This window comes from Vidua chalybeata, chromosome 8 (genome assembly GCF_026979565.1).
Source record: "Vidua chalybeata isolate OUT-0048 chromosome 8, bVidCha1 merged haplotype, whole genome shotgun sequence".
Lineage (NCBI taxonomy): Eukaryota > Metazoa > Chordata > Aves > Passeriformes > Viduidae > Vidua > Vidua chalybeata.
In genome coordinates, this window is record NC_071537.1 from 24,350,213 (window position 1) to 24,365,917 (window position 15,705).

General features: G+C 42.5%; 1 protein-coding gene across 2 annotated transcripts in view; it reads right to left on the reverse strand.

The window, feature by feature from the left end:
- Nucleotides 1-2,458, reverse strand: part of ZCCHC24 (zinc finger CCHC-type containing 24) — a 105,391-nt gene extending 102,933 nt beyond the window's left edge. For both annotated transcript variants that reach the window (XM_053948552.1, XM_053948553.1), the window contains exon 1: nucleotides 2,014-2,458. In XM_053948552.1, coding sequence (XP_053804527.1) covers nucleotides 2,014-2,253 — 240 coding nt within the window. In that variant the 5' untranslated portion in view covers nucleotides 2,254-2,458. The remainder of the gene's footprint in view (nucleotides 1-2,013) is intronic.
- Between the last annotated feature and the right edge of the window lie 13,247 nt (nucleotides 2,459-15,705).

Genomic DNA, 15,705 nt, shown 5'->3' on the forward strand with positions numbered 1-15,705 from the left:
ACTTAACATGCTTTATCTTTTAAAAACAGTAAAATATATGTATAGAATGAAATGGCTTCTTATTTCCTGAATGGTGAATGCTTTTGGCTTTCTACAGAGCTGGAATTCTCAGTTGCTGCTGCTGTTCATGTGCCTCAGGAAACTATAATGAGGTTAAAAAGAGCAGAATAAAGTTACAGCTTGTGGATGATAGGAATCCACACAGAAGGTGACTTCTGGGATCTGAAAACAGCACAGCTGGGGGGAGGCTGCACAGGGACTGACTGCTTGGAGGTGGGACAGAGACAGGGGCCTGAGGAAGGCCTGGCCATAGCAGGGAAATTATTTTTCAGAAGAAAGGTTAGGGGGGAAAACGGAAAAGAACTATGAGCCAAGTGGAAAAGGAGTGTGACAAAAGGATTAGCCCCTACTTGCACAGAGTATAGTAGAAGCTGAAAATGAACTCGGGACATGTCAGAAGAGAAAACGGTTTCTCAGAGACTGTTTCAAAGGCTTCCTGAATACAGAATCCATTTAGCTGTTTCTTCCTTTTTCTCCCAAAAAATAAAGGACCTGCTGTGAGCAGAATGTATCCCGACTTCAACAAACATGGGCCTGAACAGAGTCCCAGTCTGGAATCCATGCTGGCCGAACTCCTGGAGTCTTGCTGCTACCTGGCTACCATAAAGCTTGTAAGCCAAGCAGGAAGGGGTAAAATCTACAATTTGTCATCAACAGCTAATAGTTTAAATTGCACTGCCTGCTAATCTTTTTGCAAAATCAATGTGCTTGTTAGGTCTATATGCTGTTGAACTGCCCATGTCATGTCATGCTTAGTAAGACTTAATCAGGTTGAACGGGTTTCGAACTAAATACTCTCAAAAATAGTACCATTTTGAGATTGGATGTGCTCCGTTATATTCTTAAAGAAGAAAGAATTTCTAATTAAAGGAAAACGGGTCTATATAACTGTGGCTTTCAACTGTTAGCAGCTCTATTACAAGAGCACTTGGGGAATTTGATTTAGTTTTAATGAATAACTCCATAACTTCTGTGACAGAAGGGGGTACTTTGACTGAGAATACATTTTAAGTCGACGTTTAACATAAAAGGTGCTGGAAGGACTTTGAAATGTCATTCTGTGGGAAGTGCCAGAGCAGGTTGGGATGTATAGTCCATCTGACCGTATCAAACAAAGCCGCTGTTGAACGCCTCCGGCAAGAGTCCCACAGTAGGGTGCCAAAGTGTAGCTGGGTCTTTTCTGGAGAGGCTGGGAGCTGTGGTGTGTGAGGTGCCACTTTGCAGTATCTCCACACATGTGAAACCCCTCCAATGCAGAAGTGCTTGACCTCAACAACTTCCTGTGACAGGGAGTTCCACAGCGAATTGTCTTTGCATATCCCAGTTTTTTAGCTTCCTTCCCTTTGGTTACATTTAGTCTTGTTTTGCGTTATGAAACGTGCACAAAACTTTTCTGCTGTTTATATTTCTTCCTTTCAAATAGTGCCTGCCTTTGATCTCTCATAAGCCATATGTATTCTTGTCTCAAGCTTTTTAAATAACACTTTAGGGGGAGAAAAAAAAGTGGGGGTGGCGGCGGCGGTGGTATTTTTGCACGCTATGACGGATGTAGCACTTTTTGCGTGTCCTGCCCCCCGTCCCTCCGGCTGCGCACGGGAAATCCGTGTAACCATTGACCAGACTGTCAACACGGGCGCCCCGCGCCGCTGGCGGGCGGCGGGAGGAGGCGGCGGCCGCGCCAATGCCGCGGCGGCGGCGGCGCCTCGCCCCGGCCCGCTAGCGGGACGGGCAGCGAGGGAGCGCCGGGCGGGAAGGGGCCGGCCAGGCAGGAGGACAAGGAGCCTGCGCGGGTGGCCGAGCCGCCCCGGCGTGCGCGGCGGGGAGCGGCGCTGCCCCGCTTCGGGCGGGCTCGGTGCCGGCCCGGGGAAGGGGGCAGGAGGCTGCCGAGGCATCATGGCGGTTGTGGCCCGGGGGGGGCCGGGGGCTCCGCGCCGGGCGGCGCGGCGGACTCACCTCGCTCCGCTGGAGCTGGAAGAAGCTGTTGAGATAGCTGGAGCTGAGCGAGGAGCCCAGCTCCGGGGTGCTCTTGGTGTAGCCGAGGTCGGGGTGCTGGGACGAGGAGGGCTCGGGTCGGAAGGCATCGAAGGCGCTGGCCTGGTGCGTGTCTTGCAGCGAGAGATAGACCCAGTTGAGGAGCTGGGCGGGCTGGTACACGGGCGCGGCGCTGGTGTCGATGGTTGACAACAAGCTCATCTTTCCCCCCCCGGCTCCGCCGGCGCGGCTGGCCCCGCGGTGCCGGTCCCCCTCCCCGCGCTCCGGCAGTGCCGCTCTCCCGTCCCTGCCCGCGGCGCTTCCTCCTGGCCGCCCGGAGGAGAGGACGGGCCGGGGGCTCGCTGCCGCGCCCCGCGCCGCTCTCGCTGCCCTAAGGCCGGCGGCGCCCGCGCAGCCCCAGCGCTCCGCGCAGCACGGGCATCGCTGCCGCCGCCCGCGGGCTCCGCAGGAAACTTTGTGCGCGCTCCGTCCCGCCCGCCCGGCCGGTGCCTGCCCCGCTATCTGTCTTTATTCCCACTCCCGCAGGCAGCGGCGGGGAGGGGCTGCCGGCGCTCCGGCGGCGGCGCCGCGCCCCCATAGGCCTCCCGGCCGCCGCGGGGGTGCAGGGGCGTCCCGGCGCCGCTCCGCCCCCGCCCTGCCCGCCCGAGCGCGGCCGCAGGAGCGTGTGCGGCGGAGGTCCCCGTGCCGCTGGCCGCCGCTGTCCCCGGACCACTGGCCACTCGCTCGCCGGGGTCGGACCGGCTCCCTCGCTCACTCCCCGGCCTCCCTTTCCTCCTTCCTGAAGATTTTTGGGCTAAACACGCGTAAAGCCCTCCCGAGGGCTCCTCGCTGGGCCCTTTTGGGCTTGTTTTTGACTCGACAACTTTCGCTGGGCTCTTGTCAGCCCGCCCCCTCTTTTTATTCTCGTTTCTGTTTCTTGCTGGTGCTGGGAGTTCATTGCAATCTGGGATTCCTTCTCGTTAAATCTCTGTCAGAGCTCCAGGTTTACGAAGCCCTGCGCGGCCGCTGAGGTTGTGCCAAGCCGTGCAGAGTTAGGGTTTTCCAAATAAGGCGGGCGAGCGGCGCGATGTTCCCTTTGAAATCCATCTAGGTAGCCCTGGCGTGGGCTCTTGGGGAGCCTGGCTGTGGTGGGATACCCGGGAGTTAAAGCTGAGTAGGCCTTTTAAGGAGTCGGTAGCACAAAAGAGGATGATGAATGATTCCTGCTTTAGGAAGGAGCCTGAGTGGGTAAGCTGGTAATTACAGTTCATAAACTCTTCCCTGCTGCCTTCCCTGCGATAGTGGAACAGGGCAGCTATTTCTCACTTTCGTACAAACGCCGTAGTAATCAAACTAGGAGTTTTCAAAGGAGTTCCCAGGAGGGAATCTAAAAACTTGGTCATAGCTCCTTGTGCTCTTTGCCAAGTGCCAAAAATGTAAAAATTAATGTGTCTTCCCAATATTGTTTTGGGGAAAAAAAAAAAAAAAAAAAGGCCTTCTTTACTTCGATAACAGAAAAAAAAAAATCTGACCTTTGAAACATCAAAGTTGGTTTGCTGTAATAAGCCATATGTCTCTGCCAAGATAGGAGAAAAGTCACTCTTCTGAAAAGGCCTGGTTACAAGCAACAGAAAATGAGGGTCAGTGCACACACAGTAGAAAATGCTGTTCAATTGTCAGCTGCAAACACCAAAGGTGGATGCATTCAACTTTTGAGAACTGCTAGTTAGGACAGCATAACTATCTGCTTGCAGGAACTTAAATGCAGGTGAAGATCCTAACTTTCCAGAACTGCAAGGTCAAGCTTAGAATCACTGAATCAAACTGAATTCCTTTAGTGATGCTACTTTTTTTTTCCACTGTCTTTTTTTTTTTTTAGTGACAAAGTCCTTGCAGCAGAAATGCAGTTCACTCTTTTGTACACTCTCTTGGTTTTGAAGCCCTTTGGAGCACATTTAAATATGTGTGCATCAGCATGAGAAGGAACAACTTCTACCAGTGTAAAGGGTCTTTCTTTATACTCTGTCCGCATCAGAGATCATAACAGAAGAATTCAATCAAATTGCATCCCAAACTCAAACAGTTGCATAGTGTTTTAAAGAAGGAAAAGGTGGATGAGGCTTATTGACTTAAATTGTGGAGGAGGATTTTCTATGATTTGCTGTTAAATGAAGAAAAACCCCAAGAAACAGATATCACATCTGAGGAACTTGCCTTTCTGGCAGATGGTGTTTAAAAAGTCAGGATATGGTAGAAAGTCTAGAAGGGGGAACTAGGCTGAAGCTGCTTGTTTTGTTGTTGTGGAGTTGTTTGGATTTTTTTTTGTAGGCATGCTAATTCCTTCCTTAAAGACAATTTCTATTCTTATCACTTCCCTCTTATACTCGCTAAGTTAAATACATGTATTTGTATTTGGCAGCTCCACTGTGCACTCTGTTTAGTAGATGCTGTGAAGGAAATAGGAATTCTGAACAGGCAGAAAAAATAACACAACAGGATTCTTGTAGCAATAGAGGTCAAAATAAAGAGTGGTGAAGGTGATGCAATGTTTTGGATGAAGAGTTTTTGGTATATTTTGATACTTTTTCTCCCTAAATTGAATATAGCTCTTATTGTAGGTGGTTGGATTGCTTTAGTTAGACAACACATTAGAGATTGCTGTGGGGCAACAGAAGGCGGGGTTAGGGTGCATTTATTGCAGCAGCTGCATTCATGAGTGCAGCAACCCCTTATGATGTGAGGGGCACTGTGTGCTCCACCAGATGCATTTGAACACTGAGAGCTTTTGGCTGTCATTGCCCCCTGACAGTAGCCCTGGTGGCTTCTAGTAACCATGCAGAGGAAAGAGTAAATTGAATAGATGCTTTGTTTGGCATATCAGGAAAGGGAAAGGCTGCAAATACATGCATTATGAGGAGCTTAACTGAAAAGCACCCACTCTTTGAGGTTCAGTTGTCATCCTGGTCTCCTGTGCAGTTTCTTCTGGAAAACAGTTTCAGGCAGTTTCTTCCCATTTCTGGATTTAATACTGCTCTTAGCTTGGCAAAATTTGCTGCCACACTTGTTACAGTCCTCTTAGGTTCAAGCAATTTTTTCATTGAAAGTCCACTCTTCACCTTTGGGAGTCATAGATGAGTGAGGAGACGATGGATACAAATGGTCTGTTTAGCAGAGACATGACAGTACAGAAAAAGGTGCTAAGGTCAATTGTATCTATTCTTCTCAGAAATACTTGAGACAAAAGTGCCCAGCAAGGTAATCAGACGGCTTTGAACTATCTTCCTATTGATTATTTTGGGACAGAGTATAAGTGACATCAAGTACGTGGATTTTACAACAGCCTTATGTTGCCAAATCATCTATTAATCCTCTTGGTTTTATTTAAATACTGCTAATGAAGTAAAAAAAAAACTGGAACTGTACATCAAACTTTGAATAAATGGAATGGCTTAAGTGACTTGGAACAAGTCAAAGGCAAACACAGGGACAGGATTCAGCTGCTTCAGTTCTATTGTTTAAGTGATTATGTAATTTATCCAAAATCTCCTTGTAACTGCTCACTCAGCCTGTCCCCTTAGTGATCTGGACATCTTGTGGTTGCACCCTTCCCACAACATCTTTGCAAGAGTGAGGAACATAATTTCCCACTTCTGTCCAGGACTTGTTTAATGATCAAATGTATTTATGTTCTTGCTTGCAATGTTCATACCTTTAGATGATGTCAGCTTTTAAACAATATATGTGATTAAAATCTAAAATTTTTCTTTAAATTAATTTTTTATGGTCCTCCGTATTTTAAAAATGAATGTGCCCTACTACAAATATCCTGGATTCTTGTGCTTTTAAATTTGTCTTGGTCTGAATTGCTGTCTTCTTAGTCATCTTCTAGATTAGATGGGGCTCCAGTAGGAAAATAGAATGAATACCCAAAACTGCCAGTAAGACTAGAGAACATGGGTAACTTGATCCCACTGTATTCTCCAGTTTCTGTAATCAGGATATGCACAATGCAATAGGCCATTCATCTGCAGTGTAGCTGAACTATTCCAAACAAATGTTTTTCATCTGCTGCAGTAGAGATTCTTATCTTATTATGAAATAATTTTGCTATGCGGTGGAAACTGTGTGAGCACTCTTCAAATTATGAGAAGGCAATTCAACAGAGTTGTAAACTGTGAAAGCACATCTGCATGTGGCATTTGTGAGTTATGGATGTTAAAACCACTTGTGCTCGCTGTGTAGGTACAACAGTTCCACTGCCAGCAATGAAACGTAGCATAAACCAGAGTTAGTCAAAGTGAGTCTGGGAAATGCTTGTGCTTGGATATGGAGCTCTATGGATTTTTGCACCTAGCTAAAGGATCAGCTGCTGCAACCCAGTGCTTAGGTACAAAAGTAAAAATTCCTGTTTTCTTCCTCCTATAGTTTTGACATAGAAAATCCTGGAAATATATGGATGTAAAGGTATAGTTCATCCATATGTAGAATGTTAGTAACTATATACCATATGCAGTAATGATTTGCTGTGGATAGTGTGTGAAGCACAATTCCTGCAAGACTCTCTCCAGCCACCAAGTAGGAAATTGGTGTAACAGATCCTCTTGGAGCACACAGATTCTGCACCTGGCCAGTTTGTGGTTTCAAGTCCTGGGGCCTCCTTGCTTGCTCTCTATTAAGATGTCAGTACATTGCTGAGTAATTGCATGAAATAAGCCCTGGATCTGAGTATCTGTGTGAGAAATAGTGGTTTGATCTTTCTATATTGTTTTACAAAGCTTCCTGTACCTTCTTCAGCTGCAGCACAGTCATCTGAATTGTTCCATTATTTCAGTTTTGAAAGGCAGTATCTCCTTGTTTCTAGTACTGATCTGAAAGTTCTGCACCCACGTCCAAAACAGTAGCTGAGGTATCTTGTTCCTTCTCCTTAGTCCACCCTAACACCTTTTGCTTCACTTGCTTGACCCAGGAATCCAAGAGAGGGAGTCCAAGGAAAAAAGCAGAGCAGATGAGAAGAGCAGTAGCAGTTAGGGAGAAATGGGTGCAGGGAGCCCATCTGCCTTACCTGGAAGTGACTGTGTTGGAACAGCTGCTGATGGTTGCTTCTGCAGCCAGAGAAATGGCTGGCAAGTGGGAAGGCCCAGGGATTTTGTGTCACCTGGGGATCCCTCTAACCTGCCTTATGCTGTAGGAGACCTGGTACTGAGGGTTAAATGGCCTCAGTGCTTTGTAACTGTTTCCCAGCTGAAGAATAAGTTAGGTGCTATTTATGGAGCCCCTTAAAGACCTTGGCGTTAAAGAATGCAATAAAAATCCTCAAGCAACCAAGGAGAGAAAGGAGGATTCTTTACTTGATCCTTTTGAAAATGCATGGAGGGTTCCATTTGCATTTTTCTGTGTGTACCTTTACTGCATATAGTATCTCTGCCCATCTACTTCTCTCACCAATTCCATGGTACTGCAAGGAGACAGAGATAGTGCCTAATTGTTTGCCACTTCTCTGCTTTTCCCTAGGAGCTCCACCAGATTTTTCCTTCCAATACCTATAAACCCTGCTTGCTGAGGTGGAACAAGGCTTTAAGTTAGAGCAACTGCAGGAGAGAAAAAAAGAATGCCAGAGATAAAGGTACCTGAAATGGTGATTAGTGGATGGCACAAGCCATAGTAGTAAATAGGAGATGAAAATGACAAGAGGGAACTGTTAGGACCTGCAAATAGAGTGGCTGTGGTGGGATTGGAAGCTGGGATTGTATCTACAACTATCTTTTGATTAATGGAGTATTTGACTGCTTTTTGGGATTGTTCTGAAGTCAGATCAGGTCTGGAAGCAGTATTTTATTCATGGTATGGGAATCTGCTGGCATCCCAGCCATCACAGAACATACTGCTACTACCTGTGTCAGTGTTGCATTCTCACTAATCTCTTCTTAATGCTTTCTTTACATACCCAGGATTGTCGGTGGGTTTGCTTTTTCTGTTTTATCCCTTCTTTCTGTTAGTCTGGATAGCAGAATGATTTATTTGTTCATGAGTGTAAATATCTTATCCATGATGAGCTGCCATGTTAGTTCTAGAGTAGGCTAGAATTAGTTGCCAATCTTAATTGGCACTAACCCTGTTGCAGGGAAGTTTGTTTCCTAGGTACTTTGAGTCAGCACAATATTTATATCAGACTTGAAAACTCTCCAAGCAGGTTTCAGGCAATTCTTCATATAAAAGGAATGAACTGCAGATGACTGAAGACACAAGGTGGTTTTTTTCTGAAACTTGGACCTCTGTCTCACACAAGGGCTCAATTCTTGCCTCAGTCAGCACACCTCACACACCTACCGAATTTGCCAGGCCCATCTGCTTTTGAGCTGTGTGAATGGCAGTACGTCCTGATCCTTTTACCGCTCTGTGCCAGAAGAAGCTGTTCCCTGCTGCTGTAATACCAAGGGCCTAAAAGTCATCAGCTTTTATTACACATATGTGCTGTACAGGTTTTGGATTAGATTTGCTGCATCAGTCCTGGTATATGGTTTTATGAGAACAGTGATATTGGTGCGGGCATAAAAATGGACTAAACAATTATAGTAAAAAAAACCCTTTCCATATATATACATCTGTCAATCATAGATAAAAGTCACAGTGATATTACATAAGTTAGCACTGCTGTGGAACACTAGAACTACTTTAAAACATTAAAAACTATCCTCTTCCTTTTTAATCCAGGGTTTTTTTTCACCTCAATTAATACAATTGACAGATATCATTCTCTCTCACATGTATGTCTTGTTTAGTAGAAGCACTACATTCCAATCTCTCATCAAGAAAAAGCAAATATTCACAAGGAAAAAAGTGCTTTTTAAAGCCTGTGTAAAAACAATTCTTGTTATAAAGTTGCTTGTCCCTACTCAAATCTCTATTCATGTTTAATTCAGCTGAAGGCAAACCAGGAATTTCTAGCAAGACATTTTCTTTGTTTCTTCAATGCAATCCTAAATAAGAAAAATTAAGTTATAGTGAAGATTACAGTAAATAAATGAACTAGAAGGGTATAGACATGTATGCCTTAGGGAAAAGTATATAACTCTTTTTGGTGTAAAACAGGAATATTTTGAATTCTTACAGTAATTTTTCTTGCCTGCTAACCTAAAACTTTATTTTTACTCTCTGTGTTGGCCTAAACACTACTGCAGACCCTTACAATGAACCTCTTAAGTTAAGACTGGTGCCAGCTCATGAGTACTGACCTGACCCTGTCCGATGCAGTGAGACAAGTAACTTCTTCTCCTATAAAGGGCTGAACAAGCCTACCAGTGTCTCTATCTGAAACACAGCTGTTAATTTGGAAGTGTTAACATGTACCACCTGGTCCTGTGAGGATGGGATTAGCCAAGGGTATCATTAACACTAATAACTTGTTGAATGAAAAATAAAAATGAAAACCAAGGAAGTCTGCAAGGGTGTAATTGCTCCAAAATTAACTTTCCAATCTTTCTACCTTATGGAATGTCATATTTGCTCAGAAATGTAGCCAGCCAATGAACAGATAGTATGTTTATTGATGAACAAGTGAAAAAAGCGTAGTGTTTATTTTCCCACCATTAGTATTGATTACACCTTGTTTTCTTCCACTTGTCTCAGCCCAAGCTGTCGGCCAGGGCCAGCTACAGAGTGTGTATGTGACTGTGTAGCTACAGAAACACATTCTCCAGCTGATGTGTCCACCTCACTGTTTCTGCCACAGTATCCCTGTCACTGAGTGAAAAACATTCATCCCAATCAGCACTGTCAGAGACATTCCTTAAAGGTGTCAAAAGGGAATTGCTAGGTAAATAAGGACATGAAGGAATGGGTGGATGTCCCAGTGTATCTTAGTTCTCACCTTACAAACCATAGCCAATGGTCTTGCATTTTTTACCCTGGGAAATATAAAGCATAAGTGTAGAAAATCATAGTTTAAATCTTTTCTTGATGGCTTACTCCTATGCTGGTTGTCTTTCATGCCTTCAGGTGAAACATCTTTCAGGAAAGGTGCTTCAGCTCAGTAGCACAAACACCAGAGCTGTCAAAGGTACTGCGTGCTCCTGCCATTGCCAAGTAAGTTTCAGCTCTGCTAATGGCACAGTTATGTGTTGCATCCACAAAAAATATTTTACCCATCTCTGAATATTTTAATTAAATAATGCTACAATAAAATTATATTCAACAAGAATGTATCCAGTTCTGTAGCAAAATGGGACACTACTTGAGCACACTGAGCTGGTTTTGTTACATTGTTTTTGAGTTAGTGAAATTTCTACTAAAAAAACTTTATTCATTGATAATATTTTCACGGAAAAACCTAAACTAAAAACATACATGTTGATTCTGTGGGTCCCCAAACCAGCTAGATTTTCCAAAAAACAAAAAAAAATTGACATTTTAGATAGGAATTATGTATTTATTTTACACGTGTGGAATATGCAGTTTGTTTACTACCACTTATAGTGGTACAGATGAAATTAATGAACATATGAAATTGCTGAACCTTTTTTTTGACAGTCTAGCTTGTTTTTGTTTAGTTGCTAATGTATTTTGAATCAAGGACATGGCAGCGAGTAGGAGTTCAGCTGCTAGTCTGTGTTCATCTTTGCTGTCTTAGGTTCAGAGGAAAGGAGAATTATTTTTAAAAACCCTTCAAATGTTAGAAATGGGTTATTATCTACCATTTTAAGAATTAGAACATTGTTGTGTACAGATTACTTCCAAAGAAACAGATGCAAATTGGTTTTTATGGTCTGAAAGTTGGGGTGCAGGGCATTGCCCCTCATTAATGAGAACCAGAGGGGTCCAGAGCACAACTGAAGGCTCTGCGGAAAAAACTTCATATTCTGCTTTACCACTGGTGTAATGTTATATGTGCTTGTCATTTTGCCTCTGGTGTAAGCATGTGTGTTTTGGCTGTATCTATATCAAAATATAGCAAAGTGGGGATGGCAAATAGCAACATCCCCAACGAGGCACAGCACAAGAAAGGATCATGCTTTTCAGCCTGTTTCTTTCTAGGTCATGAATGACTTGCATGAAGATATTGGTAACCTGCATCTGTTTCCCTATTTTGCCAGATGTTTTGAAGTAAGATAAGAGAATTCATGCAGCTAGGAAAAAGCCCCACAACCACTTATCTGTATTGTGTTTTTTATTGTGTTAGCAGAAAAATATCAGGCATCTCTTGGCAAACGGAGTGTTACCAAAATGCTTCACTTGTCTTAAGCTTACCTAAATTTAGTAGAGAATATATTAGAAATAAATTCCTTCATTTAACTTCTTTTAAAACTTTCCCCTTGATGAACTGAAAATATGACCGTGCTGCAATTATTGCCAAAATTATGATTCTCTTTAAAAAGTCTTTTGAGAAGAACTGACAGTGACAACTAATATCACCAGTAAAATGTTGTGGTTTGTGGTTGATCCATAGTTAACTGTGGCTGGGGTGTCAGCTGGAGTAGCAATTTGCAGAAGTACTTCCAAAATCATAATTAATTTTCAGCTATAGTTGGACAGTTTGAACAGGGTTCAGATTTGGTTCTATTCTCTGTTTTAAAATACCTTTATCTTGTACTGTTTGTACACTTCAAAGATTCTCTTTTTCCTTCTACCATCATAGCTATGTGATTGTAATTCTTTCATAAAGAATGGCTCTAGAAGACCAATAAATAAATAATTCATGCTACACCCCATAAAGATCTGTTTTCTGGATGGCTTGATGGCTGTATGGTGGCAGGAGACTTGGGTTACATTGGGACATTTTAAAATTAACAGTCACACTTTAACATGAATAATTGCTTTTTGTCATAATAGCAGCTGGTCTGCAAGGACTAATAGATTCCACTGAGTTACCAGAGATAGAGCTAAGTCTCCTTGGGTTCTAGAATGCATTTTTAATCCGACTGCTATGGCTCTGTAGTACTTGCATATTCCACTGAAAGCTTGAAAATCACTCCGTTAGAACTCAGTAGAAATTGAAAGAGTCGTATATCCTGCCTAGGTGTTTTAAATTTTTGGCTTCTGGCAATTCTCCAAGTTTAGGGGAAAAGCCTAATTCTTTTCAATCTGCTTCTCTAATAATTCACTTTTCCTTACTGAGTTATTCTTTATCACTAAATTCTTTGTTCCTTTTCTTGTCCTGTAATAGTTTGGGTGCTTATTGTTTTGAATGTCTGTCTGGAGAAGTAACAGTCCAGCCCAAGGGGTGGATAGCAAATAGGATTATATCTGTGTTAGTGATTTAGGTTTTCTTTTTAAAGGATCAATTAATCTGGCCTCCCCAACCTACACATTTTTGTGGCTTTTTCTCCCTAAGGCAAGATGATAGTCTTGCCATCTAGACCAGCAGTAAGAGCACAGATTTGTTTAGCACATGCTATGGATGCTGTGAGATGTGAGTAAAAACAAGTGAGAACAGCCTCAGCAATATTTTTGACAGGAACTGGTCCTGGTCTGGATGAAAACATTGGCATAATGTTCTCTAGGTGAGCCTACCTGAGACCAGAGCGTGAACTTTACTGTTCCTCTGGCTTTCCTCCTTGCCCTTAAGAGAAGATGAAGTGTATTTCTGTTACTTCTGTGCTGGTCCTGGTGCTAAATGCAAATTCCTGCCTTTCCCCTTCCCATCCATTCAGGATGTATTAGAGTAGTTTTCCCCCTCGTGTGGGTTTTTGTTGTTGTTGCTGGGTTTCTTTGTTTGGGCTCTTTGTTTGAGGGGGGATTGTTTGTTTCTGAGGGTTTTGTTTGGGTTTTTGTTGTTGATTTCCTCACCCAGTTATACAGCTTTTTATGCTTTCTCTTCTGTGGAGGCATGAAAGATAGCTCTCAACCAAGCATTTTTGTTAGCAAGGGTTTCAAAATGGTAAGATGACCCCCCTCTGTGTTTTTGAAGAGCACAGAATATATGCCATACAGGCATTTCAGGAATCACAAAATGTTTTCACGCTGTGATACCTTGAAGAGTTCATCTTTACTTGTACTATTTTTTATGTTTCTTTCATTATGGAGGCTATTTATCCTTTTTGTGAGGCTTAGTGGCCCACTGCAGTACTGATATTTACTTATTTGCTTGGAATGGAATCAAAAGTATGTATTATTTGTCACAGGACACTAAACACTCATTAAGTCAGGATTTTATTAGTGAGACAAATTTCAGCCATCAAGGGAAAAAGAAAATGGCCCTGTATAATTATTTTCATGCTCTAAAATAATATTTTTCTTCAGTGACCTTCAACTCAATGGTACTCTTGAATTGCTAAGTCCTTTATCAATATTAAATAAGGGTTAGTTTATCCATTTGCTAGGTGTTATTAAAACAAACTCTGTAGGTATATAAACTTGAACCAAGGACCTGATTTGAATGTGGATAAATGTGACCCCCTATCAGGAATAGACAGCCAAAGCTCTGACCTCTAATTTCTAACTCCAATCACTAACCCATGTAGCAGGGACTTGTTGAGTGTGCTTTAACAGTGGGTATTCTGGAAATATATCCCCTTCCTTGAATAAATGGTCTACACTTGGGATGCAAAGTCTTATCCTGCCTTTACCTCTGAAATGAGAAAAATTTTCAGCTAAAACAAATCCTAGTCAGCTAGTCTGCTTCCAGAATTTCTGTCCCACTGAATTCTAGTCCTCTTTAAAGGGCTGACTAGAATCTGGATACATGAAGAATATTTGTCTTTTATTTCATTGTTTTGTTTACCTTTGAACTAGTTTTCTGCCTTTTCTAATGAGCTGACTTGGCTACTAAAGCTGCTGGCATCCCCCAGGACCTGAGAGCAAGGAGGTTGTCTGAACCCTTCGCTTTAGGCTGCTTTGCCACATGAATTTCAGGGGAATGGTTTCCACTGTTTATTGGAACTGGGATTAAGAGTGGCTGTGTTTTGAGTGACAGAAGCTACTGGGGAACTCTAAAAGCCTCCATTTAACTTACTCCTTTCTTTTCACAGCACTCAGACAGTGTTGTAAAGCTGCACCACTGTTAAGGCAAACAACCTCACCGCAAAGCAGTGAATTTAAAGCACCCGTCTGCCTTTGGCACCTCGGCGTTTGGGCTGGGAAAGGCTGTAAAAGTCAACCCCACCCACTGCCTGTGGAATACTTGTGGGGAATAAATAGAAGGTTTTTCTTGTTCTTCCCGTGATCTGTTGCAGACACTTCACTGCACAATGTCAGCTAATTCTGATATCCCTTCAAGCTCAACAGGTCGCCAAGAGAAGGCAGTGAAACCCCAAACCTTCAGCGGTGGCTTTGGATCCCTGCAGCAGCCAGGGTTTGTTTGGCCACCTGTGTGTTTGTGGCTTTTAAGTGCCTGCCCAGACCCTGAAGTTTCAAGCGTAAGCTAAGAATTTATTATGAGCTTTGCACTTTAAACATTTTTTTTTCACTTTAACTTCTTCTATTACTGTTCAACTTCTGCTCATGCAGCAGTATAGGTACAGGCTAAACTGGGATATTGGTGGTTTTGGACGACATGGTTAGAGTTAATACAAACCAAAACCCAACAAAAACCACCTAGCCTGCAGTGAAAAAAACACTTTTGCTATACCTTAAGTGGAATATCTCTAGCCCCCTTTTTTTCCACTGGCTGGTTGTGACAGATTCCCAGAACTAATAAGCCACCCTCTTCTAACAGGAGGAAGGCTCTGGATCTGCCATAATCACTCCTAGCACCCTGGCTCTATGTGCAATGCTTCCACGTCCTGGGAGGAGTCCAGCATCTGCTCTGCAAACTACAGTGCATAGTTTTGAATGTTATAAATACTTTCTCAAATAATTACTTTCTCAAATATACCTGTATAAATGTTCGTGACTTAACAGTTCTTACTAGCATATAAAACAAAGTTATTTACACTTGATGCCCATTAACATTTTTCTTGCAAAATCGTATTTTAAAATAATTTATTTAATAGTACTAGGCTCTGCCTTTTTGTGTAATAAAATTTTAAGTATTGATAGTGTATTTTAATATATGGCAACCAGAATATACTTTTCCTCTTGATCCCCCTTATTCCTCTAATTCTCTTTAAAAATAGTTCCTTTGCCTATTTATTCAGAACACCCTCATTTCCTGACTCTCTTCTGCTTTCCAATCTCTAATAAATGTATCAATAATACAATTAATAAATAGAAATTGGGTTATTCCAGTATTATTTTTTCTTCCTTTGTTGAAGAATAAATTTATCTAATTTCTTCCCTAGCAGGAAGAGATGTGGATTTCTTTGGTTACATGCATGTGTGCTCAGAATTATTCATTTTCCTTGTTAATATTTGTGAGACAGCTCTTCACAATGCCTTGTGAAAAAAGCACATAAAACCATATTATTTGCTATTCTGTTAACTTATTAGTGTAGTCAAATTGTTGAAGGAGGGAACAGATGTCTTTAAAGGAACCACACTGCTTTGACTGAACAGCTATTGCTTTTTATCTCAATGGTAGACTATGCTGTCTCCAATAATTTTTCACTAGTTTTCCAGTAAAATTTTTATGATTATTAAAAAGGAATTATTTATTATAGACAGTGGCTAGCTAGAACTTCTCAAGTATTGTACACTGTAAGGCTCTAAGTTGACTGAAGCTATAGCACTGACGAACTTTCTCCAAGTAGACTTCCTCCTCTAGCTATCTATTTTTTTTCTTTTTTCTTTCCAACACAGAAG